The sequence below is a fragment of the Salvelinus fontinalis genome, chromosome 3 (assembly GCF_029448725.1).
Source record: "Salvelinus fontinalis isolate EN_2023a chromosome 3, ASM2944872v1, whole genome shotgun sequence".
Lineage (NCBI taxonomy): Eukaryota > Metazoa > Chordata > Actinopteri > Salmoniformes > Salmonidae > Salvelinus > Salvelinus fontinalis.
In genome coordinates, this window is record NC_074667.1 from 75,986,004 (window position 1) to 76,011,198 (window position 25,195).

Genomic DNA, 25,195 nt, shown 5'->3' on the forward strand with positions numbered 1-25,195 from the left:
CTCTCTCTCTCTGTCTCTCTCTCTCTCTCTCTCTCTCTGTCTCTCTCTCTCTATTTCTCGCACGCACGCACACACACACACACACACACACACACACACACACACACACACACACACACACACACACACACACACACACACACACACACACACACACACACACACACACACACACACACACACACACACACACACACACACACACATACATACACACACACACACACACACACACACATACACACACGTAAACTGTGTTATCTGTCTGTATCAACTCCAGGTATGATGTGGACTCTAAAAGCCCAGACCTCTCCAAACACGTGAGTGAATACGCCTTCTCAAACCCAAGGCCAATGTTAAACAGGGATTGGCCAATACTCCAAACAAATATCAACATGATTGGACGATTCCATTGGATTTCAAAGTTATTATTGACCAATACAAGTTAACTGAGATAACAGAGTCATCAGAGTTAAAACCATAAAACTCATCATGAACATCATCTAATGTTCAGAGAGATTCAACACGTATTTCCGCTCTCTAATTGGCCAAACTCTTCTTATTTATGTCTTTGGTCTGATCTTGACATTGCATGGTTTGATTAGTTGTGCCTGTTGAATGCTGCATGGTTTGATTAGTTGTGCCTGTTGAATGTTGCATGGCTTTATTAGTTGTGCCATCTAAAATGGCGCCGTCAGTTGAATTGAACTGATTCCAGAGGCCGACCCAAAATAACGCCGGTGGAGGAGAGGTGCTCGGAGTAGTCTTCTAGTCAAACTTAATGGGCTCGCACACCACCCACCGCTTCCGAGTATATAACTCGCTTATGTTCAGTCTCTGGATAAAAAAGTTGATGAGCTCAGGGCGAGGATCTCTTTCCAGAGAGACATCAGGGATTGTAACTTACTCTGTTTCACAGAAACATGGCTCTCTGGGGATATACTGTCTGTGTCCGTACAGCCATCTGGGTTCTCAGTTCATCACACAGACAGGAATACATATCTCTCTGGGAAAAAGAAGGGTGGGGGTGTGTGTTTCATTGTGACAATGTATTATCTCCCAAGAGAATTCTCTTCGGTTATAGTCACGGCCGTGTATATTCCCCCTCAAGCCGATACAATGATGGCCCTCAAATAACTTCACTGGACTTTATCTAAACTGGAAACCACATATCCTGAAGCCACATGTATTGTAGCTGGGGATTTTAACAAAGCAAATCTTCGGAAAACGCTTTTGAAGTTCTTTCAACACATCGACTGTACTGTAGTACACAAGCTGCTAAAACAATCGACCGTTGCTACTCCAACTTCCGGGATGCCTACAAGGCCCTCCTTTCGGCAAATCTGACCATGATACCATTTTGCTCCTCCCTTCCTATAGGCAGATACTCAAACAGGAAGTTCTCGTGCTAAGGACTATTCAACACTGGTCTGACCAATCGGAATACTGACGGATATATTGATATGGTGACTGAGTTTATTAGATTTATTTTTCATGAACCTTTATTTCACTAGGCAAGTCAGTTAAGTCTTATTTACAATGACAGCCTACCAGTGATAATCAACATCTACAGTACCCAGGGAACAGTAACTGCCTTGTTCAGGGGAAGAACTACAGATTTAACCTGTCTAGCCCCGGGGTGCCACTAGCGGCACACCCCCCCCACCCCCACTGAAAAGGCAGAGCCGCGAAATTCCCCAAAAATATTTTTTTTAAATATTTAACTTTCACACATTAAAGTCCAATACAGCTAATGAAAGACACAGATCTTGTGAATCCAGCCAACATGTCCGATTTTTAAAATGTTTTACAGGGAAGACACAATATGTAAAGATGTAAATCTATTAGCTAAACACATTAGCATAATCCACCATCTTTTCTTTGTCCACCAACACCAGTAGCTATCACCAATTCGGCTAAACTAAGATATTGATAGCCACCAACCAAGAAAAAACCTCCTCAGATGAGTCTGATAACATATTTATGGTATACGATAGGTTTTGTTAGAAAAATGTGCATATTTCAGGTAGATGTCATAGTTTACAATTGCACCCACCGTCACAAATAGACTAGAATAATTACAATGAGCAACGTGTTTACCTAACTACTAATCATCAAACATTTCGTAAAAATACACAGCATACACTAATCGAAAGACACAGATCCTGTGAATACAGACAATATTTCAGATTTTCTAAGTGTCTTACAGCGAAAACACAATAAATCGTTATATTAGCATAGCACATGTGCAAACATTACCCCAGCATTGATTCTAGCCAAAGAGAGCGATACCGTAAACATCGCCAAAATATATTAATTTTTTCACTAACCTTCTCAGAATTCTTCAGATGACACTCCTGTAACATCACATTACAACATACATATACAGTTTGTTCAAAAATGTGCATATTTAGCCACCAAAATCATGGTTAGACAATGACAAAAGTAGCCCAGCTGGTCAGAAAATGTCGTGCGCCATATTAGACAGTGATCTAGTCGTATACATAAATACTCATAAACGTGACTAAAAAATATAGGGTGGACAGCGATTGATAGACAATTTAATTCTTATTAATACAATCGCGGAATTACATTTTTTAAATTATCCTTACTTTTCAATACAGTTTGCGCCAAGCGAAGCTACGTCAAAAAAGATGGCGTCCTAAGCCACTAACATTTTTCGACAGAAACACGATTTATCATAATAAATTGTTCCTACTTTGAGCTGTTCTTCCATCAGAATCTTGGTCAAAGAATCCTTTCTTGGGTCTAATCGTCTTTTGGTCGAAAGCTGTCCTCTTGCCATGCAGAAATGCACATTGCGTTCGGCATGAACTGGAACGGTGCCCAGAGATTCACAGTGGCTCAGAAATAAATGTCCCAAAATCGCACTAAACGGATATAAATTGCTATAAAACGCTTTAAATTAACTACCTTATGATGTTTTTAACTCCTATAACGAGTAAAAATATGACCGGAGAAATATAACTGGCTACACTAATGCTTGGAAAAACAGTAGGTCGGTGTCCTCCGCGCGCCTGACGCACCAAGAAAAGAGTTCCTACCTACAGGATTTTTTCATTTATAGTGGCTGTGATTGGGCAATTGATACCATTCAAAGCGTCATCACGTAAAGGCATCCAGGGGAAGACGTAAGCAGTGTCCGTATACTCATAGGAATAACAGTGGCCTTAAAATTGACTCCAGAACAGGGGCCAAAATGTGTGAAATCTGACTCCATGTCAGGGAAATTGCTGTAGAATGAGTTCTGTTCCACTTAGAGACTAAATTTCAACGGCTATAGAAACTATAGACTGTTTCTATCCAATAATAATAATAATATGCATATTGTACGATCAAGAATTTTGTAGGAAGCCGTTTCAAAAATTACACGATTTCCATAAATAGTGACAACAGCACCCCCTAGCCTTAACAGGTTTAACCAGGTGACTGGGAATATGGCAAAATACAAACAGTGTAGTTATTCCCTCTGCAAGGCAATAAAACTGGCAAAATGTCAGTATAGAGACAAAGTGGATTCGCAATTCAATGGCTCAGACACGAGACGTATGCAGACAATCACAGACTACAAAGGGAAACCCAGCCACGTCGCGGACACCGACGTCTTGATTCCGCACAAGCTAAACACCTTCTTCGCCCGCTTTGAGGGTAACACAGTGCCACCGACGCGGCCCGCTTTGAGGGTAACACAGTGCCACCGACGCGGCCCGCTTTGAGGGTAACACAGTGCCACCGACGCGGCCCGCTTTGAGGGTAACACAGTGCCACCGACGCGGCCCGCTTTAAAGGTAACACAGTGCCACCGACGCGACCCGCTACCAAGGACTGTGGGCTCTACTTCTCCGTGGACGACATGAGTAAGACATTGAACCCCTTTGTAACCCTCGCAAGGATGCAGCATCCCTAGCCGCATCCTCAGAGCAAACGCAGACCAGCTGGCTGGTGTGTTTACAGACATATTCAATCTCTCCCTAACCCAGTCAGCTGTCCTCACTTGCTTCAAGATGTCCACCATTGATCCTGTACCCAAGAAAGCAAAGGTAACTGGATTAAATTACTATCGCCCCATAGCACTCCCTTCTGTCATCATGAAGTGCTTTGAGAGACTAGTTAAGGATCATATCACCTCTACCTTACCTGACACCCTAGACCCACTTCAATTTGCTTACCGCCCCAATAGATCTACAGACCATGCAATCACCATCATACTGCACACTGCCCTATCCCATCTGGAGAAGAGGAATACCTATGTAAGAATGCTGTTCATTGACTATAGCTCAGCATTCAACACCATAGTACCCTCCAAACTCATCATCAAGCTCGAGGCCCTGGGTCTGAGCCCCACCCTGTGCAACTGGGTCCTGGACTTCCTGACGGGTCGCCCCCATGTGGTGAAGGTAGGAAACAACACCTCCTCTTCACTGATCCTCAACACTGGGGCCCCACAAGGGTGCGTGCTCAGCACTCTCCTGTACTCCCTGTTCACCCATTACTGCTTGGCCAAGCACGCCCCCAACTCAATCATCAAGTTTGCAGACGACACAACAGTAGTAGGCTTGATTACCAACGATGACGAGACAGCCTACAGGGAGGAGGTGAGGGCTCTGGGAGTGTGGTGTCAGGAAAATAACCTCTCTCTCAACGTCAACAAAACAAAGGAGGGGAACTCCTTTGGACTTCAGGAAACAGCAGAGGCGACAGGACCACAGTGGAGAATTTCAAGAGTGTTGAAAGCTGTCATCAAGGCAAAGGGTGGCTACTTTGAAGAATTTAAAATATGAATTATATTTTTATTTGTTTAACACTTTTTTTGGTTACTACATGATTCCATATGTGTTATTTCATAGTTTTGATGTCTTCACTATTCTTTTACAATGTAGAAAATAGTACAAATAAACAGAAATCCTTGAATGAGTAGGTGTGAAACTTTTGACTGGTACTGTACATATACAGTATATATCCATACAGTATGAAAACAAAGTTATGAACAGTTTGTTTGTTCATACAATGCTGTTGTTTCTAGAAGTGGATACAATGGCTCCATGACCATACAGTAGGACACACCTCCTGTATGTTCAGTCCGCCTGTATCATATGCATCCAGTGAATAATATGTAGTAGTATTAGTAGTGGTACAGTAGTTGTAGTATTATTATGTATCTTCATTGTCAACACCATCATTTCTCATGACATGTTTTTATCCACTGGTCTCCACATTTGGATTGGATAAACGGGATGTACAGATGTAGGATCTTAATTGGATCACTCTTTTATTACTGAAAATTTTCCTGCAAAGCAGGACATGCAAACTTGTTGAGTATTTGAGTAAAAAATAAAGGCTTCTAATGTTCGTAATTTTCAATTTGAAAATTCAGACATGATTTGACCAAAATAAAAATATATCAACCGCTACAAAAACAGCCATTAATTATAATCCACATAATAATTCAAAAGAATGTCTTGCGGCAGGATTATTTTCCTGCTGTAGCAAACTGGCTCAAATTAAGATCCTACATATGTATGAATCATCATGTCACTATTTGAATGCTAATAAGAAAATAACATTCTGTTGGTTGGGAGACTGTTGGGACAAAAGGCATTTAGAGAAGTCTTCATACACAGAAGAACCCATTTAACAGATTATTTAATGTATTTGGATTAAAAAAACAAGGTTTGTATTTCTCCAACTGTAGGATTGTATTTATTTTATTCCACCCTGATATTTCTATTCACTAACGGCTCTTCTATGACATCTCACCTGTATTATCTCCTGCTACACTTCCTAGTTTGAGCGGTGCTGGGTGTTCTGGGTATTGTAGTGTTTGTGTGTATATGATGTGTTCTGTTGTTGTTGTTGTTGTTGTTGTTGTTGTTGACCCTGCTGCCTGCTCTCCCCTTCTGGAAGCCATCTGATGTCAACGTACGTCTCTGCCTCTCTCCTCTACTTCAGCACAGTAGCTGTAGTGATATTGTAGCTAGATATAGAGAAAACGCACCCAGTTGTAACACATGGAACACACTCTACTAACTTCTGTATATGGCCTCCTTCCCTTGTTTCACTCTCGCTATCCCATCACCTTGTCCAATGTTCACCCCACGTTGTTGCTTCCCCACTCCCTCCATCCATGTTGACTGTCCCTTTCCCTGGGTCTTCCCTTCGTAACCTTATGTCTCCTCCATCCTGTCTCTCTTTCTGTCTCTATCTATCTGTCTCTATCTCTTTCTGTCTCTATCTATCTGGTCTCTATCTATCTGTCTCTATCTCTTTCTGTCTCTATCTCTTTCTGTCTCTCTCTCTCTGTCTCTATCTCTTTCTGTCTCTCTCTCTCTGTCTCTATCTCTTTCTGTCTCTCTCTCTCTCTTGCTCTCTCCCGCTCTCTCCCACTCTAATTCTCTCTCGCGCTCTATCTCTGTTCTCTCTCCTTCTTTCCACCTCCCTCCTTGTCCCCCTCTCAGGACTTCTTGGGTCAGGTGTTCTGTACTCTGGGGGAGATCGTGGGGTCACCTGCCAGTCGACTGGAGAAACCACTGGGGTGAGTCAGTCTCAGAGATCAGCTCTGTTTTTTAACCACTGTTGTCCTAAAGTGGTTCTCAAACCTCTCCTCAGTGACCCTCAGTCGTTTCACAATTTATTTGTAGCCCTAAAGTAGCTTGACGATTCATTCACAAGTTTGAATCAGGTGTGCTGGTTCTGGAATAGATGAAATGTGGTTGGCGGTCCCCGGGGAGAGGTTTGAGAAGCATTATCCTAAAGGAGACTATTATGGTTGACAGGTTGGCCTCTGTCCTGTGGTGCTGAACGCCAGATCTCTGTAGCCTAGTGGTTAGGGCATTGGGGCAGTAACCGAAAGGTTGCTGGATCGAATCCCTGAGCTGACAAGGTAAAAATCTGTCGTTCTGTCCCTGAACAGGACAGTTAACCCACTACTCCCTGGGTGCTGTGGATGTCGATTATGGCAGCCCCCAGCATCTCTCTGATTCAGAGGGGTTGGGTTAAATGTGGAAGATGCATTCAGTTGTACAACTGACTAGGTAACCCCCACTAGGTAACCCCCACTAGGTAACCCCCATTCCCCCTCTGGTTTCACAGCTGTCAATAGTGCTGAAATCTCTGATCACCTGTATTTGCTTTCTGTTAACGTGACCCTCATGCTACCGACTGGGGCCGCTGTGACCCCAGATCCATAGTTTTGATCATAGCCCAAAGGTGGTTTATTAAACTCATAACATGTTTCATGAATTTGTCAATCTACTTGATTCTAACTCATCTAAATCATTGTTTAGTGTTTCTGTATCAGACAAACAAACAAATCAATTATACAAGCTTTAAAAAAGCTAAGTATTGTGTTTCATTTGACAACAGCATAACATTTTGTATATTTCAGTCAACCCACTCACACTTTTAAAAAAGTACTAGGCCTTTGGGGTCATCCAGACAATAACAACTCCTTCTGCCTGTAGTAATAGAATAAATAGGACCTTTATTTTAACGTAGGTTTCTCTGGAGACATAATGACAAGTTATAGGGTGGAAGGGGACCTGTGTGATTTAGTAATTTTGAGTGATTTTGACCAGATAGATAGATCGTCTCCTGAGATATTACACCCCATGGACTCACCTAGGATGGACTTTTCTACACCACTTATTGTACGACTGTGTACAAAACCAAAAATGACCTTATTTTTGTGTATATAAAAATCTGCCAATGGTGTACACAGTCTGACAATGGTGTAAAAACCTGATAGAACTGGGATACAGAACTGTGATACACTCTGAATCTACACAGAGAGCTGTATCAGTCTGTATTCTTCAACAAGGGGTTCTTCTAGGGCAAATCTCAAAAAGGTTTTTTATTTGAAACCAGGTTTCTCTGAAGACATAGTTAGAACCGTAATAGAGAAACGGGTTGCCCTCTGAAGGGACACCTAGCGCTGGAGTGGAAAGTATTCTCAGACAAAATTGGGAAATGTTATATAAATACCAGAAGTCCGATACTATCCTCCAATATTCTATTTGCAATCCTCATTAATGACTCCATTAACATCCTGAACTGCCCTGGAGACACCAGAGCATCAAGGTGCAATGAACTCTGCCGATCATTTCATATACAGAGCAAAATAAACAACTAAATGCAGATTGAGCTAATTCTGTAGTGATCAACGGGACCTCTAAACCATCCCTGTGATCTGATCTGGTGACTCGTATGTCATTTAACAATGAGGTAAGGTATGGACCGACGTTTGCACTAGAGGGCTTTATCAAAAGACACCAGTGTGTGGTTTACTCCAGTAGTCTCATTTCTCTCATGTTCTAATGAGACCATGTTGACAGAAGAGGGAGAGAAACACAGGAAGGAGAATAAAGATGACTGAAGAAAGGAAGGAGAAAGGGAAGCAGAAGGAGAGAGAAAGAACGATAAATAAATCAAGTGTACTTGTTCCGACTGATGTATAATTATTGTCATTTGAGAACAGGGTGAGGCACTGAACCACAATTACTACAATTAGTCTGCTGATAAACGGCTGGCGTACAACCATGGGGACAGAGGGAGGAGTTTAAGGTTGTAGGGGCTGTAGAGGACAGAGGGAGGGGTTTAAGGTTGTAGGGGCTGTAGAGGACAGAGGGAGGAGTTTAAGGTTGTAGGGGCTGTAGAGGACAGAGGGAGGAGTTTAAGGTTGTAGGGGCTGTAGAGGGAGGAGGGAGGAGTTTAAGGTTGTAGGGGCTGTAGAGGACAGAGGGAGGAGTTTAAGGTTGTAGGGGCTGTAGCGGACAGAGGGAGGAGTTTAAGGTTCTAGGGGCTGTAGAGGACAGAGGGAGGAGTTTAAGGTTGTAGGGGCTGTAGAGGACAGATGGAGGAGGGAGGAGTTTAAGGTTGTAGGGGCTGTAGAGGACAGATGGAGGAGGGAGGAGTTTAAGGTTGTAGGGGCTGTAGAGGGAGGAGGGAGGAGTTTAAGGTTGTAGGAGCTGTAGAGGACAGAGCGAGGCGTTTAAGGTTGTAGGGGCTGTAGAGGACAGAGGGGGAGTTTAAGGTTCTAGGGGCTGTAGAGGACAGAGGGAGGAGTTTAAGGTTGTAGGGGCTGTAGAGGACAGGGGGAGGAGTTTAAGGTTGTAGGGGCTGTAGAGGACAGGGGGAGGAGTTTAAGGTTGTAGGGGCTGTAGAGGACAGAGGGAGGAGTTTAAGGTTGTAGGGGCTGTAGAGGACAGAGGGAGGGGGTTAAGGTTGTAGGGGCTGTAGAGGGAGGAGGGAGGAGTTTAAGGTTGTAGGGGCTGTAGAGGACAGAGGGAGGAGTTTAAGGTTGTAGGGGCTGTAGCGGACAGAGGGAGGAGTTTAAGGTTCTAGGGGCTGTAGAGGACAGAGGGAGGAGTTTAAGGTTGTAGGGGCTGTAGAGGACAGATGGAGGAGGGAGGAGTTTAAGGTTGTAGGGGCTGTAGAGGGAGGAGGGAGGAGTTTAAGGTTGTAGGGGCTGTAGAGGACAGAGGGAGGCGTTTAAGGTTGTAGGGGCTGTAGAGGACAGAGGGAGGGGTTTAAGGTTGTAGGGGCTGTAGAGGACAGATGGAGGAGTTTAAGGTTGTAGGGGCTATAGAGGGAGAAGGGAGGAGTTTAAGGTTGTAGGGGCTGTAGAGGACAGAGGGAGGAGTTTAAGGTTGTAGGGGCTGTAGAGGGAGGAGGGAGGAGTTTAAGGTTGTAGGGGCTCTAGAGGACAGAGGGAGGAGTTTAAGGTTGTAGGGGCTGTAGAGGGAGGAGGGAGGAGTTTAAGGTTGTAGGGGCTGTAGAGGACACAGGGAGGAGTTTAAGGTTGTAGGGGCTGTAGAGGACAGAGGGAGGAGTTTAAGGTTGTAGGGGCTGTAGAGGACAGAGGGAGGAGTTTAAGGTTGTAGGGGCTGTAGAGGACAGAGGGAGGAGTTTAAGGTTGTAGGGGGTGTAGAGGACAGAGGGAGGAGGTTAAGGTTGTAGGGGCAGTAGAAGACAGAGGGAGGAGTTTAAGGTTCTAGGGGCTGTAGAGGACAGAGGGAGGAGTTTAAGGTTTTAGGGGCTGTAGAGGACAGATGGAGGAGGGAGGAGTTTAAGGTTGTAGGGGCTGTAGAGGACAGAGGGAGGAGTTTAAGGTTGTAGGGGCTGTAGAGGACAGATGGAGGAGGGAGGAGTTTAAGGTTGTAGGGGCTGTAGAACACAGAGGGAGGAGTTTAAGGTTGTAGGGGCTGTAGAGGACAGAGGGAGGAGTTTAAGGTTGTAGGGGCTGTAGAGGACAGAGGGAGGGGTTTAAGGTTGTAGGGGCTGTAGAGGACAGAGGGAGGAGTTTAAGGTTGTAGGGGCTGTAGAGGACAGAGGGAGGAGTTTAAGGTTGTAGGGCTGTAGAGGGAGGAGGGAGGAGTTTAAGGTTGTAGGGGCTGTAGAGGACAGAGGGAGGAGTTTAAGGTTGTAGGGGCTGTAGAGGACAGAGGGAGGGGTTTAAGGTTGTAGGGGCTGTAGAGGACAGAGGGAGGAGTTTAAGGTTGTAGGGGCTGTAGAGGACAGAGGGAGGAGTTTAAGGTTGTAGGGCTGTAGAGGGAGGAGGGAGGAGTTTAAGGTTGTAGGGGCTGTAGAGGACAGAGGGAGGAGTTTAAGGTTGTAGGGGCTGTAGAGGGAGGAGGGAGGAGTTTAAGGTTGTAGGGGCTGTAGAGGACAGAGGGAGGAGTTTAAGGTTGTAGGGGCTGTAGAGGACAGAGGGAGGAGTTTAAGGTTGTAGGGGCTGTAGAGGACAGAGGGAGGAGTTTAAGGTTCTAGGGGCTGTAGAGGACAGAGGGAGGAGTTTAAGGTTGTAGGGGCTGTAGAGGACAGATGGAGGAGGGAGGAGTTTAAGGTTGTAGGGGCTGTAGAGGACAGAGGGAGGAGATTAAGGTTGTAGGGGCTGTAGAGGACAGAGGGAGGAGGGAGGAGTTTAAGGTTGTAGGGGTTGTAGAGGACAGAGGGGGGAGTTTAAGGTTGTAGGGGCTGTAGAGGACAGAGGGAGGAGTTTAAGGTTGTAGGGGCTGTAGAGTACAGAGAGAGGAGGGAGGAGTTTAAGGTTGTAGGGGCTGTAGAGGACAGAGGGAGGAGTTTAAGGTTGTAGGGGCTGTAGAGGACAGAGGGAGGAGTTTAAGGTTGTAGGGGCTGTAGAGGACAGAGGGAGGAGTTTAAGGTTGTAGGGGCTGTAGAGGACAGAGGGAGGAGTTTAAGGTTGTAGGGGCTGTAGAGGACAGAGGGAGGAGTTTAAGGTTGTAGGGGCTGTAGAGGACAGAGGGAGGAGTTTAAGTTTGTAGGGGCTGTAGAGGACAGAGGGAGGAGTTTAAGGTTATAGGGGCTGTAGAGGACAGAGGGAGGAGTTTAAGGTTGTAGGGGCTGTAGAGGGAGGAAGGAGGAGTTTAAGGTTGTAGGGGCTGTAGAGGACAGAGGGAGGAGTTTAAGGTTGTAGGGGATGAAGAGGACAGAGGGAGGAGTTTAAGGTTGTAGGGGATGAAGAGGACAGAGGGAGGAGTTTAAGGTTGTAGGGGCTGTAGAGGACAGAGGGAGGAGTTTAAGGTTCTAGGGGCTGTAGAGGACAGAGGGAGGAGTTTAAGGTTTTAGGGGCTGTAGAGGACAGATGGAGGAGGGAGGAGTTTAAGGTTGTAGGGGCTGTAGAGGACAGAGGGAGGAGTTTAAGGTTGTAGGGGCTGTAGAGGACAGATGGAGGAGGGAGGAGTTTAAGGTTGTAGGGGCTGTAGAACACAGAGGGAGGAGTTTAAGGTTGTAGGGGCTGTAGAGGACAGAGGGAGGAGTTTAAGGTTGTAGGGGCTGTAGAGGACAGAGGGAGGGGTTTAAGGTTGTAGGGGCTGTAGAGGACAGAGGGAGGAGTTTAAGGTTGTAGGGGCTGTAGAGGACAGAGGGAGGAGTTTAAGGTTGTAGGGCTGTAGAGGGAGGAGGGAGGAGTTTAAGGTTGTAGGGGCTGTAGAGGACAGAGGGAGGAGTTTAAGGTTGTAGGGGCTGTAGAGGACAGAGGGAGGGGTTTAAGGTTGTAGGGGCTGTAGAGGACAGAGGGAGGAGTTTAAGGTTGTAGGGGCTGTAGAGGACAGAGGGAGGAGTTTAAGGTTGTAGGGCTGTAGAGGGAGGAGGGAGGAGTTTAAGGTTGTAGGGGCTGTAGAGGACAGAGGGAGGAGTTTAAGGTTGTAGGGGCTGTAGAGGGAGGAGGGAGGAGTTTAAGGTTGTAGGGGCTGTAGAGGACAGAGGGAGGAGTTTAAGGTTGTAGGGGCTGTAGAGGACAGAGGGAGGAGTTTAAGGTTGTAGGGGCTGTAGAGGACAGAGGGAGGAGTTTAAGGTTCTAGGGGCTGTAGAGGACAGAGGGAGGAGTTTAAGGTTGTAGGGGCTGTAGAGGACAGATGGAGGAGGGAGGAGTTTAAGGTTGTAGGGGCTGTAGAGGACAGAGGGAGGAGATTAAGGTTGTAGGGGCTGTAGAGGACAGAGGGAGGAGGGAGGAGTTTAAGGTTGTAGGGGTTGTAGAGGACAGAGGGGGGAGTTTAAGGTTGTAGGGGCTGTAGAGGACAGAGGGAGGAGTTTAAGGTTGTAGGGGCTGTAGAGTACAGAGAGAGGAGGGAGGAGTTTAAGGTTGTAGGGGCTGTAGAGGACAGAGGGAGGAGTTTAAGGTTGTAGGGGCTGTAGAGGACAGAGGGAGGAGTTTAAGGTTGTAGGGGCTGTAGAGGACAGAGGGAGGAGTTTAAGGTTGTAGGGGCTGTAGAGGACAGAGGGAGGAGTTTAAGGTTGTAGGGGCTGTAGAGGACAGAGGGAGGAGTTTAAGGTTGTAGGGGCTGTAGAGGACAGAGGGAGGAGTTTAAGTTTGTAGGGGCTGTAGAGGACAGAGGGAGGAGTTTAAGGTTATAGGGGCTGTAGAGGACAGAGGGAGGAGTTTAAGGTTGTAGGGGCTGTAGAGGGAGGAAGGAGGAGTTTAAGGTTGTAGGGGCTGTAGAGGACAGAGGGAGGAGTTTAAGGATGTAGGGGATGAAGAGGACAGAGGGAGGAGTTTAAGGTTGTAGGGGCTGTAGAGGACAGAGGGAGGAGTTTAAGGTTGTAGGGGCTGTAGAGGACAGAGGGAGGAGTTTAAGGTTGTAGGGGCTGTAGAGGACAGAGGGAGGAGTTTAAGGTTGTAGGGGCTGTAGAGGACAGAGGGAGGAGTTTAAGGTTGTAGGGGCTGTAGAGGACAGAGGGAGGAGTTTAAGGTTGTAGGGGCTGTAGAGGACAGAGGGAGGAGTTTAAGGTTGTAGGGGCTGTAGAGGACAGAGGGAGGAGTTTAAGGTTGTAGGGGCTGTAGAGGACAGAGGGAGGAGTTTAAGGTTGTAGGGGCTGTAGAGGACAGAGGGAGGAGTTTAAGGTTGTAGGGGCTGTAGAGGACAGAGGGAGGAGTTTAAGGTTGTAGGGTCTGTAGAGGACAGAGGGAGGAGTTTAAGGTTGTAGGGGCTGTAGAGGACAGAGGGAGGAGTTTAAGGTTGTAGGGGCTGTAGAGGACAGAGGGAGGCGTTTAAGGTTGTAGGGGCTGTAGAGGACGTAGGGAGGAGTTTAAGGTTGTAGGGGCTGTAGAGGACAGAGGGAGGAGTTTAAGGTTGTAGGGGCTGTAGAGGACAGAGGGAGGGGTTTAAGGTTGTAGGGGCTGTAGAGGACAGAGGGAAGAGTTTAAGGTTGTAGGGGCTGTAGAGGGAGGAGGGAGGAGTTTAAGGTTGTAGGGGCTGTAGAGGACAGAGGGAGGAGTTTAAGGTTGTAGGGGCTGTAGAGGACAGAGGGAGTTTAAGGTTGTAGGGGCTGTAGAGGACAGAGGGAGGAGTTTAAGGTTGTAGGGGCTGTAGAGGACAGAGGGAGGAGTTTAAGCTTGTAGGGGCTGTAGAGGACAGATGGAGGAGGGAGGAGTTAAAGGTTGTAGGGGCTGTAGAGGGAGGAGGGAGGAGTTTAAGGTTGTAGGGGCTGTAGAGGACAGAGGGAGGCGTTTAAGGTTGTAGGGGCTGTAGAGGACAGAGGGGGGAGTTTAAGGTTCTAGGGGCTGTTAAGGACAGAGGGAGAAGTTTAAGGTTGTAGGGGCTGTAGAGGACAGAGGGAGGAGTTTAAGGTTGTAGGGGCTGTAGAGGACAGAGGGAGGAGGGAGTAGTTTAAGGTTGTAGGGGCTGTAGAGGACAGAGGGAGGAGTTTAAGGTTGTAGGGGCTGTAGAGGACAGAGGGAGGAGTTTAAGGTTGTAGGGGCTGTAGAGGACAGAGGGAGGAGTTTAAGGTTGTAGGAGCTGTAGAGGACAGAGGGAGGAGTTTAAGGTTGTAGGGGCTGTAGAGGACAGAGGGAGGAGTTTAAGGTTGTAGGGGCTGTAGAGGACAGAGGGAGAAGTTTAAGGTTGTAGGGGCTGTAGAGGACAGAGGGAGGAGTTTAAGGTTTTAGGGGCTGTAGAGGACAGAGGGAGGAGGGAGGAGTTTAAGGTTGTAGGGGCTGTAGAGGACAGAGGGAGGAGTTTAAGGTTATAGGGGCTGTAGAGGACAGAGGGAGGAGTTTAAGGTTGTAGGGGCTGTAGAGGACAGAGGGAGGAGTTTAAGGTTGTAGGGGCTGTAGAGGACAGAGGGAGGAGTTTAAGGTTGTAGGGGCTGTAGAGGACAGAGGGAGGAGTTTAAGGTTGTAGGGGCTGTAGAGGACAGAGGGAGGGGTTTAAGGTTGTAGGGGATGTAGATGACAGAGGGAGGAGTTTAAGGTTGTAGGGGCTGTAGAGGACAGAGGGAGGAGTTTAAGGTTGTAGGGGCTGTAGAGGGAGGAGGGAGGAGTTTAAGGTTGTAGGGGCTGTAGAGGGAGGAGGGAGGAGTTTAAGGTTGTAGGGGCTGTAGAGGACAGAGGGAGGAGTTTAAGGTTGTAGGGGCTGTAGAGGACAGAGGGAGGAGTTTAAGGTTGTAGGGGCTGTAGAGGACAGAGGGGGGAGTTTAAGGTTCTAGGGGATGTAGAGGACAGAGGGAGGAGTTTAAGGTTGTAGGGGCTGTAGAGGACAGATGGTGGAGGGAGGAGTTTAAGGTTGTAAGGGCTGTAGAGGACAGAGGGAGGAGTTTAAGGTTGTAGGGGCTGTAGAGGACAGAGGGAGGAGTTTAAGGTTGTAGGGGCTGTAGAGGACAGAGGGAGGAGTTTAAGGTTGTATGGGCTGTAGAGGACAGAGGGAGGAGTTTAAGGTTGTAGGGGCTGTAGAGGACAGAGGGAGGAGTTTAAGGTTGTAGGGGCTGTAGAGGACAGAGGGAGGAGTTTAAGGTTGTAGGGGCTGTAGAGGACAGAGGGAGGAGTTTAAGGTTGTAGGGGATTAGGAGCAGAGAGGGAGGAGTTTAAGGTTGTAGGGGCTGTAGAGGACATAGGGAGGAGTTTAAGGTTGTAGGGGCTGTAGAGGACAGAGGGAGGAGTTTAAGGTTGTAGGGGCTGTAGAGGACAGAGGGAGGAGTTTAAGGTTGTAGGGGCTGTAGAGAACAGAGGGAGGAGTTTAAGGTTGTAGGGGCTGTAGAGGACAGAGGGGGGAGTTTAAGGTTCTAGGGGCTGTAGAGGACAGAGGGAGGAGTTTAAGGTTGTAGGGGCTGTAGAGGACAGAGGGAGGCGTTTAAGGTTGTAGGGGCTGTAGAGGACAGAGGGGGGAGTTTAAGGTTCTAGGGGCTGTAGAGGACAGAGGGAGAAGTTTAAGGTTGTAGGGGCTGTAGAGGACAGAGGGAGGAGTTTAAGGTTGTAGGGGCTGTAAGGGACAGAGGGAGGAGGGAGGAGTTTAAGGTTGTAGGGGCTGTAGAGGACAGAGGGAGGAGTTTAAGTTTTTAGGGGCTGTAGAGGACAGAGGGAGGAGTTTAAGGTTGTAGGAGCTGTAGAGGACAGAGGGAGGAGTTTAAGGTTGTAGGGGCTGTAGAGGACAGAGGGAGGAGTTTAAGGTTGTAGGGGCTGTAGAGGACAGAGGGAGGAGTTTAAGGTTGTAGGGGCTGTAGAGGACAGAGGGAGGAGTTTAAGGTTGTAGGGGCTGTAGAGGACAGAGGGAGGAGTTTAAGGTTGTAGGGGCTGTAGAGGACAGAGGGAGGAGTTTAAGGTTGTATGGGCTGTAGAGGACAGAGGGAGGAGTTTAAGGTTGTAGGGGCTGTAGAGGACAGAGGGAGGAGGGAGGAGTTTAAGGTTGTAGGGGCTGTAGAGGACAGAGGGAGGAGTTTAAGGTTGTAGGGGCTGTAGAGGACAGAGGGAGGAGTTTAAGGTTGTAGGGGCTGTAGAGGACAGAGGGAGGAGTTTAAGGTTGTAGGAGCTGTAGAGGACAGAGGGAGGAGTTTAAGGTTGTAGGGGCTGTAGAGGACAGAGGGAGGAGTTTAAGGTTGTAGGGGCTGTAGAGTACAGAGGGAGGAGTTTAAGGTTGTAGGGGCTGTAGAGGACACAGGGAGGAGTTTAAGGTTGTAGGGGCTGTAGAGGACAGAGGGAGGAGTTTAAGGTTGTAGGGGCTGTAGAGGACAGAGGGAGGGGTTTAAGGTTGTAGGGGCTGTAGAGGACAGAGGGAGGAGTTTAAGGTTGTAGGGGCTGTAGAGGACAGAGGGAGGAGTTTAAGGTTGTAGGGGCTGTAGATGACACAGGGAGGAGTTTAAGGTTGTAGGGGCTGTAGAGGACAGAGGGAGGAGTTTAAGGTTGTAGGGGCTGTAGAGGACAGAGGGAGGGGTTTAAGGTTGTAGGGGCTGTAGAGGACAGAGGGAGGAGTTTAAGGTTGTAGGGGCTGTAGAGGACAGAGGGAGGAGTTTAAGGTTGTAGGGGCTGTACAGGGAGGAGGGAGGAGTTTAAGGTTGTAGGGGCTGTAGAGGACAGAGGGAGGAGTTTAAGGTTGTAGGGGCTGTAGAGGACAGAGGGAGGAGTTTAAGGTTGTAGGGGCTGTAGAGGACAGAGGGGGGAGTTTAAGGTTCTAAGGGCTGTAGAGGACAGAGGGAGGAGTTTAAGGTTGTAGGGGCTGTAGAGGACAGATGGAGGAGGGAGGAGTTTAAGGTTGTAGGGGCTGTAGAGGACAGAGGGAGGAGTTTAAGGTTGTAGGGGCTGTAGAGGACAGAGGGAGGAGGGAGGAGTTTAAGGTTGTAGGGGCTGTAGAGGACAGAGGGAGGAGTTTAAGGTTGTAGGGGCTGTAGAGGACAGAGGGAGGGGTTTAAGGTTGTAGGGGCTGTAGAGGACAGAGGGAGGAGTTTAAGGTTGTAGGGGCTGTAGAGGACAGAGGGAGGAGTTTAAGGTTGTAGGGGCTGTAGAGGACAGAGGGAGGAGTTTAAGGTTGTAGGGGCTGTAGAGGAAAGAGGGAGAAGGGAGGAGTTTAAGGTTGTAGGGGCTGTAGAGGACAGAGGGAGGAGTTTAAGGTTGTAGGGGCTGTGGAGGACAGAGGGAGGGGTTTAAGGTTGTAGGGGCTGTAGAGGACAGAGGGAGGAGTTTAAGGTTGTAGGGGCTGTAGAGGACAGAGGGAGGAGTTTAAGGTTGTAGGGGCTGTAGAGGACAGAGGGAGGAGTTTAAGGTTGTAGGGGCTGTAGAGGACAGAGGGAGGCGTTTAAGGTTGTAGGGGCTGTAGAGGACAGAGGGAGGAGTTTAAGGTTGTAGGGGCTGTAGAGGACAGAGGGAGGCATTTAAGGTTGTAGGGGCTGTAGAGGACAGAGGGAGGAGTTTAAGGTTGTAGGGGCTGTAGAGGACAGAGGGAGGGGTTTAAGGTTGTAGGGGCTGTAGAGGACAGAGGCAGGAGTTTAAGGTTGTAGGGGCTGTAGAGGACAGAGGGGAGAGTTTAAGGTTGTAGGGGCTGTAGAGGACAGAGGGAGGAGTTTAAGGTTGTAGGGGCTGTAGAGGACAGAGGGAGGAGTTTAAGGTTGTAGGGGCTGTAGAGGACAGAGGGAGGAGTTTTAGGTTGTAGGGGCTGTAGAGGGAGGAGTTTAAGGTTGTAGGGGCTGTAGAGGGAGGAGGGAGGAGTTTAAGGTTGTAGGGGCTGTAGAGGACAGAGGGAGGAGTTTAAGTTTGTAGGGGCTGTAGAGGACAGAGGGAGGAGTTAAAGGTTGTAGGGGCTGTAGAGGACAGAGGGAGGAGTTTACGTTTGTAGGGGCTGTATAGGACAGAGGGAGGAGTTTAAGGTTGTAGGGGCTGTAGAGCGAGGAGGGAGGAGTTTAAGGTTGTAGGGGCTGTAGAGGGAGGAGGGAGGAGTTTAAGGTTGTAGGGGCTGTAGAGGACAGAGGGAGGAGTTTGAGGTTGTAGGGGGTGTAGAGGAGAGAGGGAGGAGTTTAAGTTTGTAGGGGCTGTAGAGGACAGAGGGAGGAGTTTAAGGTTGTAGGGGATGTAGAGGACAGAGGGAGGAGTTTAAGGCTGTAGGGGCTGTAGAGGACAGAAGGAGGAGTTTAAGGTTGTAGGGGCTGTAGAGGACAGAGGGAGGAGTTTAAGGTTGTAGGGGCTGTAGAGGACAGAGGGAGAAGTTTAAGGTTGTAGGGGCTGTAGAGGACAGAGGGAGGAGTTTAAGGTTGTAGGGGCTGTAGAGGACAGAGGGAGGAGTTTAAGGTTGTAGGGGCTGTAGAGGACAGAGGGAGGAGTTTAAGGTTGTAGGTGCTGTAGAGGACAGAGGGAGGAGTTTAAGGTTGTAGGGGCTGTAGAGGACAGAGGGAGGAGGGAGTAGTTTAAGGTTGTAGGGGCTGTAGAGGACAGAGGGAGGAGTTTAAGGTTGTAGGGGCTGTAGAGGACAGAGGGAGGAGTTTAAGGTTGTAGGGGCTGTAGAGGACAGAGGGAGGAGTTTAAGGTTGTAGGAGCTGTAGAGGACAGAGGGAGGAGTTTAAGGTTGTAGGGGCTGTAGAGGACAGAGGGAGGAGTTTAAGGTTGTAGGGGCTGTAGAGGACAGAGGGAGAAGTTTAAGGTTGTAGGGGCTGTAGAGGACAGAGGGAGGAGTTTAAGGTTTTAGGGGCTGTAGAGGACAGAGGGAGGAGGGAGGAGTTTAAGGTTGTAGGGGCTGTAGAGGACAGAGGGAGGAGTTTAAGGTTATAGGGGCTGTAGAGGACAGAGGGAGGAGTTTAAGGTTGTAGGGGCTGTAGAGGACAGAGGGAGGAGTTTAAGGTTGTAGGGGCTGTAGAGGACAGAGGGAGGAGTTTAAGGTTGTAGGGGCTGTAGAGGACAGAGGGAGGAGTTTAAGGTTGTAGGGGCTGTAGAGGACAGAGGGAGGGGTTTAAGGTTGTAGGGGATGTAGATGACAGAGGGAGGAGTTTAAGGTTGTAGGGGCTGTAGAGGACAGAGGGAGGAGTTTAAGGTTGTAGGGGCTGTAGAGGGAGGAGGGAGGAGTTTAAGGTTGTAGGGGCTGTAGAGGGAGGAGGGAGGAGTTTAAGGTTGTAGGGGCTGTAGAGGACAGAGGGAGGAGTTTAAGGTTGTAGGGGCTGTAGAGGACAGAGGGAGGAGTTTAAGGTTGTAGGGGCTGTAGAGGACAGAGGGGGGAGTTTAAGGTTCTAGGGGATGTAGAGGACAGAGGGAGGAGTTTAAGGTTGTAGGGGCTGTAGAGGACAGATGGTGGAGGGAGGAGTTTAAGGTTGTAGGGGCTGTAGAGGACAGAGGGAGGAGTTTAAGGTTGTAGGGGCTGTAGAGGACAGAGGGAGGAGTTTAAGGTTGTAGGGGCTGTAGAGGACAGAGGGAGGAGTTTAAGGTTGTATGGGCTGTAGAGGACAGAGGGAGGAGTTTAAGGTTGTAGGGGCTGTAGAGGACAGAGGGAGGAGTTTAAGGTTGTAGGGGCTGTAGAGGACAGAGGGAGGAGTTTAAGGTTGTAGGGGCTGTAGAGGACAGAGGGAGGAGTTTAAGGTTGTAGGGGATTAGGAGCAGAGAGGGAGGAGTTTAAGGTTGTAGGGGCTGTAGAGGACATAGGGAGGAGTTTAAGGTTGTAGGGGCTGTAGAGGACAGAGGGAGGAGTTTAAGGTTGTAGGGGCTGTAGAGGACAGAGGGAGGAGTTTAAGGTTGTAGGGGCTGTAGAGAACAGAGGGAGGAGTTTAAGGTTGTAGGGGCTGTAGAGGACAGAGGGGGGAGTTTAAGGTTCTAGGGGCTGTAGAGGACAGAGGGAGGAGTTTAAGGTTGTAGGGGCTGTAGAGGACAGAGGGAGGCGTTTAAGGTTGTAGGGGCTGTAGAGGACAGAGGGGGGAGTTTAAGGTTCTAGGGGCTGTAGAGGACAGAGGGAGAAGTTTAAGGTTGTAGGGGCTGTAGAGGACAGAGGGAGGAGTTTAAGGTTGTAGGGGCTGTAAGGGACAGAGGGAGGAGGGAGGAGTTTAAGGTTGTAGGGGCTGTAGAGGACAGAGGGAGGAGTTTAAGGTTGTAGGGGCTGTAGAGGACAGAGGGGGGAGTTTAAGGTTCTAAGGGCTGTAGAGGACAGAGGGAGGAGTTTAAGGTTGTAGGGGCTGTAGAGGACAGATGGAGGAGGGAGGAGTTTAAGGTTGTAGGGGCTGTAGAGGACAGAGGGAGGAGTTTAAGGTTTTAGGGGCTGTAGAGGACAGAGGGAGGAGGGAGGAGTTTAAGGTTGTAGGGGCTGTAGAGGACAGAGGGAGGAGTTTAAGGTTGTAGGGGCTGTAGAGGACAGAGGGAGGGGTTTAAGGTTGTAGGGGCTGTAGAGGACAGAGGGAGGAGTTTAAGGTTGTAGGGGCTGTAGAGGACAGAGGGAGGAGTTTAAGGTTGTAGGGGCTGTAGAGGACAGAGGGAGGAGTTTAAGGTTGTAGGGGCTGTAGAGGAAAGAGGGAGAAGGGAGGAGTTTAAGGTTGTAGGGGCTGTAGAGGACAGAGGGAGGAGTTTAAGGTTGTAGGGGCTGTGGAGGACAGAGGGAGGGGTTTAAGGTTGTAGGGGCTGTAGAGGACAGAGGGAGGAGTTTAAGGTTGTAGGGGCTGTAGAGGACAGAGGGAGGAGTTTAAGGTTGTAGGGGCTGTAGAGGACAGAGGGAGGAGTTTAAGGTTGTAGGGGCTGTAGAGGACAGAGGGAGGCGTTTAAGGTTGTAGGGGCTGTAGAGGACAGAGGGGGGAGTTTAAGGTTCTAGGGGCTGTAGAGGACAGAGGGAGAAGTTTAAGGTTGTAGGGGCTGTAGAGGACAGAGGGAGGAGTTTAAGGTTGTAGGGGCTGTAAGGGACAGAGGGAGGAGGGAGGAGTTTAAGGTTGTAGGGGCTGTAGAGGACAGAGGGAGGAGTTTAAGGTTGTAGGGGCTGTAGAGGACAGAGGGGGGAGTTTAAGGTTCTAAGGGCTGTAGAGGACAGAGGGAGGAGTTTAAGGTTGTAGGGGCTGTAGAGGACAGATGGAGGAGGGAGGAGTTTAAGGTTGTAGGGGCTGTAGAGGACAGAGGGAGGAGTTTAAGGTTGTAGGGGCTGTAGAGGACAGAGGGAGGAGGGAGGAGTTTAAGGTTGTAGGGGCTGTAGAGGACAGAGGGAGGAGTTTAAGGTTGTAGGGGCTGTAGAGGACAGAGGGAGGGGTTTAAGGTTGTAGGGGCTGTAGAGGACAGAGGGAGGAGTTTAAGGTTGTAGGGGCTGTAGAGGACAGAGGGAGGAGTTTAAGGTTGTAGGGGCTGTAGAGGACAGAGGGAGGAGTTTAAGGTTGTAGGGGCTGTAGAGGAAAGAGGGAGAAGGGAGGAGTTTAAGGTTGTAGGGGCTGTAGAGGACAGAGGGAGGAGTTTAAGGTTGTAGGGGCTGTGGAGGACAGAGGGAGGGGTTTAAGGTTGTAGGGGCTGTAGAGGACAGAGGGAGGAGTTTAAGGTTGTAGGGGCTGTAGAGGACAGAGGGAGGAGTTTAAGGTTGTAGGGGCTGTAGAGGACAGAGGGAGGAGTTTAAGGTTGTAGGGGCTGTAGAGGACAGAGGGAGGCGTTTAAGGTTGTAGGGGCTGTAGAGGACAGAGGGAGGAGTTTAAGGTTGTAGGGGCTGTAGAGGACAGAGGGAGGCATTTAAGGTTGTAGGGGCTGTAGAGGACAGAGGGAGGAGTTTAAGGTTGTAGGGGCTGTAGAGGACAGAGGGAGGGGTTTAAGGTTGTAGGGGCTGTAGAGGACAGAGGCAGGAGTTTAAGGTTGTAGGGGCTGTAGAGGACAGAGGGGAGAGTTTAAGGTTGTAGGGGCTGTAGAGGACAGAGGGAGGAGTTTAAGGTTGTAGGGGCTGTAGAGGACAGAGGGAGGAGTTTAAGGTTGTAGGGGCTGTAGAGGACAGAGGGAGGAGTTTTAGGTTGTAGGGGCTGTAGAGGGAGGAGTTTAAGGTTGTAGGGGCTGTAGAGGGAGGAGGGAGGAGTTTAAGGTTGTAGGGGCTGTAGAGGACAGAGGGAGGAGTTTAAGTTTGTAGGGGCTGTAGAGGACAGAGGGAGGAGTTAAAGGTTGTAGGGGCTGTAGAGGACAGAGGGAGGAGTTTACGTTTGTAGGGGCTGTATAGGACAGAGGGAGGAGTTTAAGGTTGTAGGGGCTGTAGAGCGAGGAGGGAGGAGTTTAAGGTTGTAGGGGCTGTAGAGGGAGGAGGGAGGAGTTTAAGGTTGTAGGGGCTGTAGAGGACAGAGGGAGGAGTTTGAGGTTGTAGGGGGTGTAGAGGAGAGAGGGAGGAGTTTAAGTTTGTAGGGGCTGTAGAGGACAGAGGGAGGAGTTTAAGGTTGTAGGGGATGTAGAGGACAGAGGGAGGAGTTTAAGGCTGTAGGGGCTGTAGAGGACAGAAGGAGGAGTTTAAGGTTGTAGGGGCTGTAGAGGACAGAGGGAGGAGTTTAAGGTTGTAGGGGCTGTAGAGGACAGAGGGAGAAGTTTAAGGTTGTAGGGGCTGTAGAGGACAGAGGGAGGAGTTTAAGGTTGTAGGGGCTGTAGAGGACAGAGGGAGGAGTTTAAGGTTGTAGGGGCTGTAGAGGACAGAGGGAGGAGTTTAAGGTTGTAGGTGCTGTAGAGGACAGAGGGAGGAGTTTAAGGTTGTAGGGGCTGTAGAGGACAGAGGGAGGAGGGAGTAGTTTAAGGTTGTAGGGGCTGTAGAGGACAGAGGGAGGAGTTTAAGGTTGTAGGGGCTGTAGAGGACAGAGGGAGGAGTTTAAGGTTGTAGGGGCTGTAGAGGACAGAGGGAGGAGTTTAAGGTTGTAGGAGCTGTAGAGGACAGAGGGAGGAGTTTAAGGTTGTAGGGGCTGTAGAGGACAGAGGGAGGAGTTTAAGGTTGTAGGGGCTGTAGAGGACAGAGGGAGAAGTTTAAGGTTGTAGGGGCTGTAGAGGACAGAGGGAGGAGTTTAAGGTTTTAGGGGCTGTAGAGGACAGAGGGAGGAGGGAGGAGTTTAAGGTTGTAGGGGCTGTAGAGGACAGAGGGAGGAGTTTAAGGTTATAGGGGCTGTAGAGGACAGAGGGAGGAGTTTAAGGTTGTAGGGGCTGTAGAGGACAGAGGGAGGAGTTTAAGGTTGTAGGGGCTGTAGAGGACAGAGGGAGGAGTTTAAGGTTGTAGGGGCTGTAGAGGACAGAGGGAGGAGTTTAAGGTTGTAGGGGCTGTAGAGGACAGAGGGAGGGGTTTAAGGTTGTAGGGGATGTAGATGACAGAGGGAGGAGTTTAAGGTTGTAGGGGCTGTAGAGGACAGAGGGAGGAGTTTAAGGTTGTAGGGGCTGTAGAGGGAGGAGGGAGGAGTTTAAGGTTGTAGGGGCTGTAGAGGGAGGAGGGAGGAGTTTAAGGTTGTAGGGGCTGTAGAGGACAGAGGGAGGAGTTTAAGGTTGTAGGGGCTGTAGAGGACAGAGGGAGGAGTTTAAGGTTGTAGGGGCTGTAGAGGACAGAGGGGGGAGTTTAAGGTTCTAGGGGATGTAGAGGACAGAGGGAGGAGTTTAAGGTTGTAGGGGCTGTAGAGGACAGATGGTGGAGGGAGGAGTTTAAGGTTGTAGGGGCTGTAGAGGACAGAGGGAGGAGTTTAAGGTTGTAGGGGCTGTAGAGGACAGAGGGAGGAGTTTAAGGTTGTAGGGGCTGTAGAGGACAGAGGGAGGAGTTTAAGGTTGTATGGGCTGTAGAGGACAGAGGGAGGAGTTTAAGGTTGTAGGGGCTGTAGAGGACAGAGGGAGGAGTTTAAGGTTGTAGGGGCTGTAGAGGACAGAGGGAGGAGTTTAAGGTTGTAGGGGCTGTAGAGGACAGAGGGAGGAGTTTAAGGTTGTAGGGGATTAGGAGCAGAGAGGGAGGAGTTTAAGGTTGTAGGGGCTGTAGAGGACATAGGGAGGAGTTTAAGGTTGTAGGGGCTGTAGAGGACAGAGGGAGGAGTTTAAGGTTGTAGGGGCTGTAGAGGACAGAGGGAGGAGTTTAAGGTTGTAGGGGCTGTAGAGAACAGAGGGAGGAGTTTAAGGTTGTAGGGGCTGTAGAGGACAGAGGGGGGAGTTTAAGGTTCTAGGGGCTGTAGAGGACAGAGGGAGGAGTTTAAGGTTGTAGGGGCTGTAGAGGACAGAGGGAGGCGTTTAAGGTTGTAGGGGCTGTAGAGGACAGAGGGGGGAGTTTAAGGTTCTAGGGGCTGTAGAGGACAGAGGGAGAAGTTTAAGGTTGTAGGGGCTGTAGAGGACAGAGGGAGGAGTTTAAGGTTGTAGGGGCTGTAAGGGACAGAGGGAGGAGGGAGGAGTTTAAGGTTGTAGGGGCTGTAGAGGACAGAGGGAGGAGTTTAAGTTTTTAGGGGCTGTAGAGGACAGAGGGAGGAGTTTAAGGTTGTAGGAGCTGTAGAGGACAGAGGGAGGAGTTTAAGGTTGTAGGGGCTGTAGAGGACAGAGGGAGGAGTTTAAGGTTGTAGGGGCTGTAGAGGACAGAGGGAGGAGTTTAAGGTTGTAGGGGCTGTAGAGGACAGAGGGAGGAGTTTAAGGTTGTAGGGGCTGTAGAGGACAGAGGGAGGAGTTTAAGGTTGTAGGGGCTGTAGAGGACAGAGGGAGGAGTTTAAGGTTGTATGGGCTGTAGAGGACAGAGGGAGGAGTTTAAGGTTGTAGGGGCTGTAGAGGACAGAGGGAGGAGGGAGGAGTTTAAGGTTGTAGGGGCTGTAGAGGACAGAGGGAGGAGTTTAAGGTTGTAGGGGCTGTAGAGGACAGAGGGAGGAGTTTAAGGTTGTAGGGGCTGTAGAGGACAGAGGGAGGAGTTTAAGGTTGTAGGAGCTGTAGAGGACAGAGGGAGGAGTTTAAGGTTGTAGGGGCTGTAGAGGACAGAGGGAGGAGTTTAAGGTTGTAGGGGCTGTAGAGTACAGAGGGAGGAGTTTAAGGTTGTAGGGGCTGTAGAGGACACAGGGAGGA

At 49.1% G+C, this 25,195-nt stretch overlaps 1 protein-coding gene across 3 annotated transcripts in view; it reads left to right on the top strand.

Moving 5' to 3' along the window:
• The window catches only part of cpne5b (copine Vb), a 334,834-nt gene that overhangs the window by 76,218 nt on the left and 233,421 nt on the right, over positions 1 to 25,195 (top strand). For 2 of the 3 annotated variants that reach the window (XM_055918053.1, XM_055918052.1), the window contains 3 exons: positions 281 to 320; positions 5,926 to 5,940; positions 6,477 to 6,553. In XM_055918053.1, the coding sequence (XP_055774028.1) occupies positions 281 to 320; positions 5,926 to 5,940; positions 6,477 to 6,553 (132 nt within the window). The remainder of the gene's footprint in view (positions 1 to 280; positions 321 to 5,925; positions 5,941 to 6,476; positions 6,554 to 25,195) is intronic. The other variant, XM_055918054.1, reaches the window with a different exon arrangement.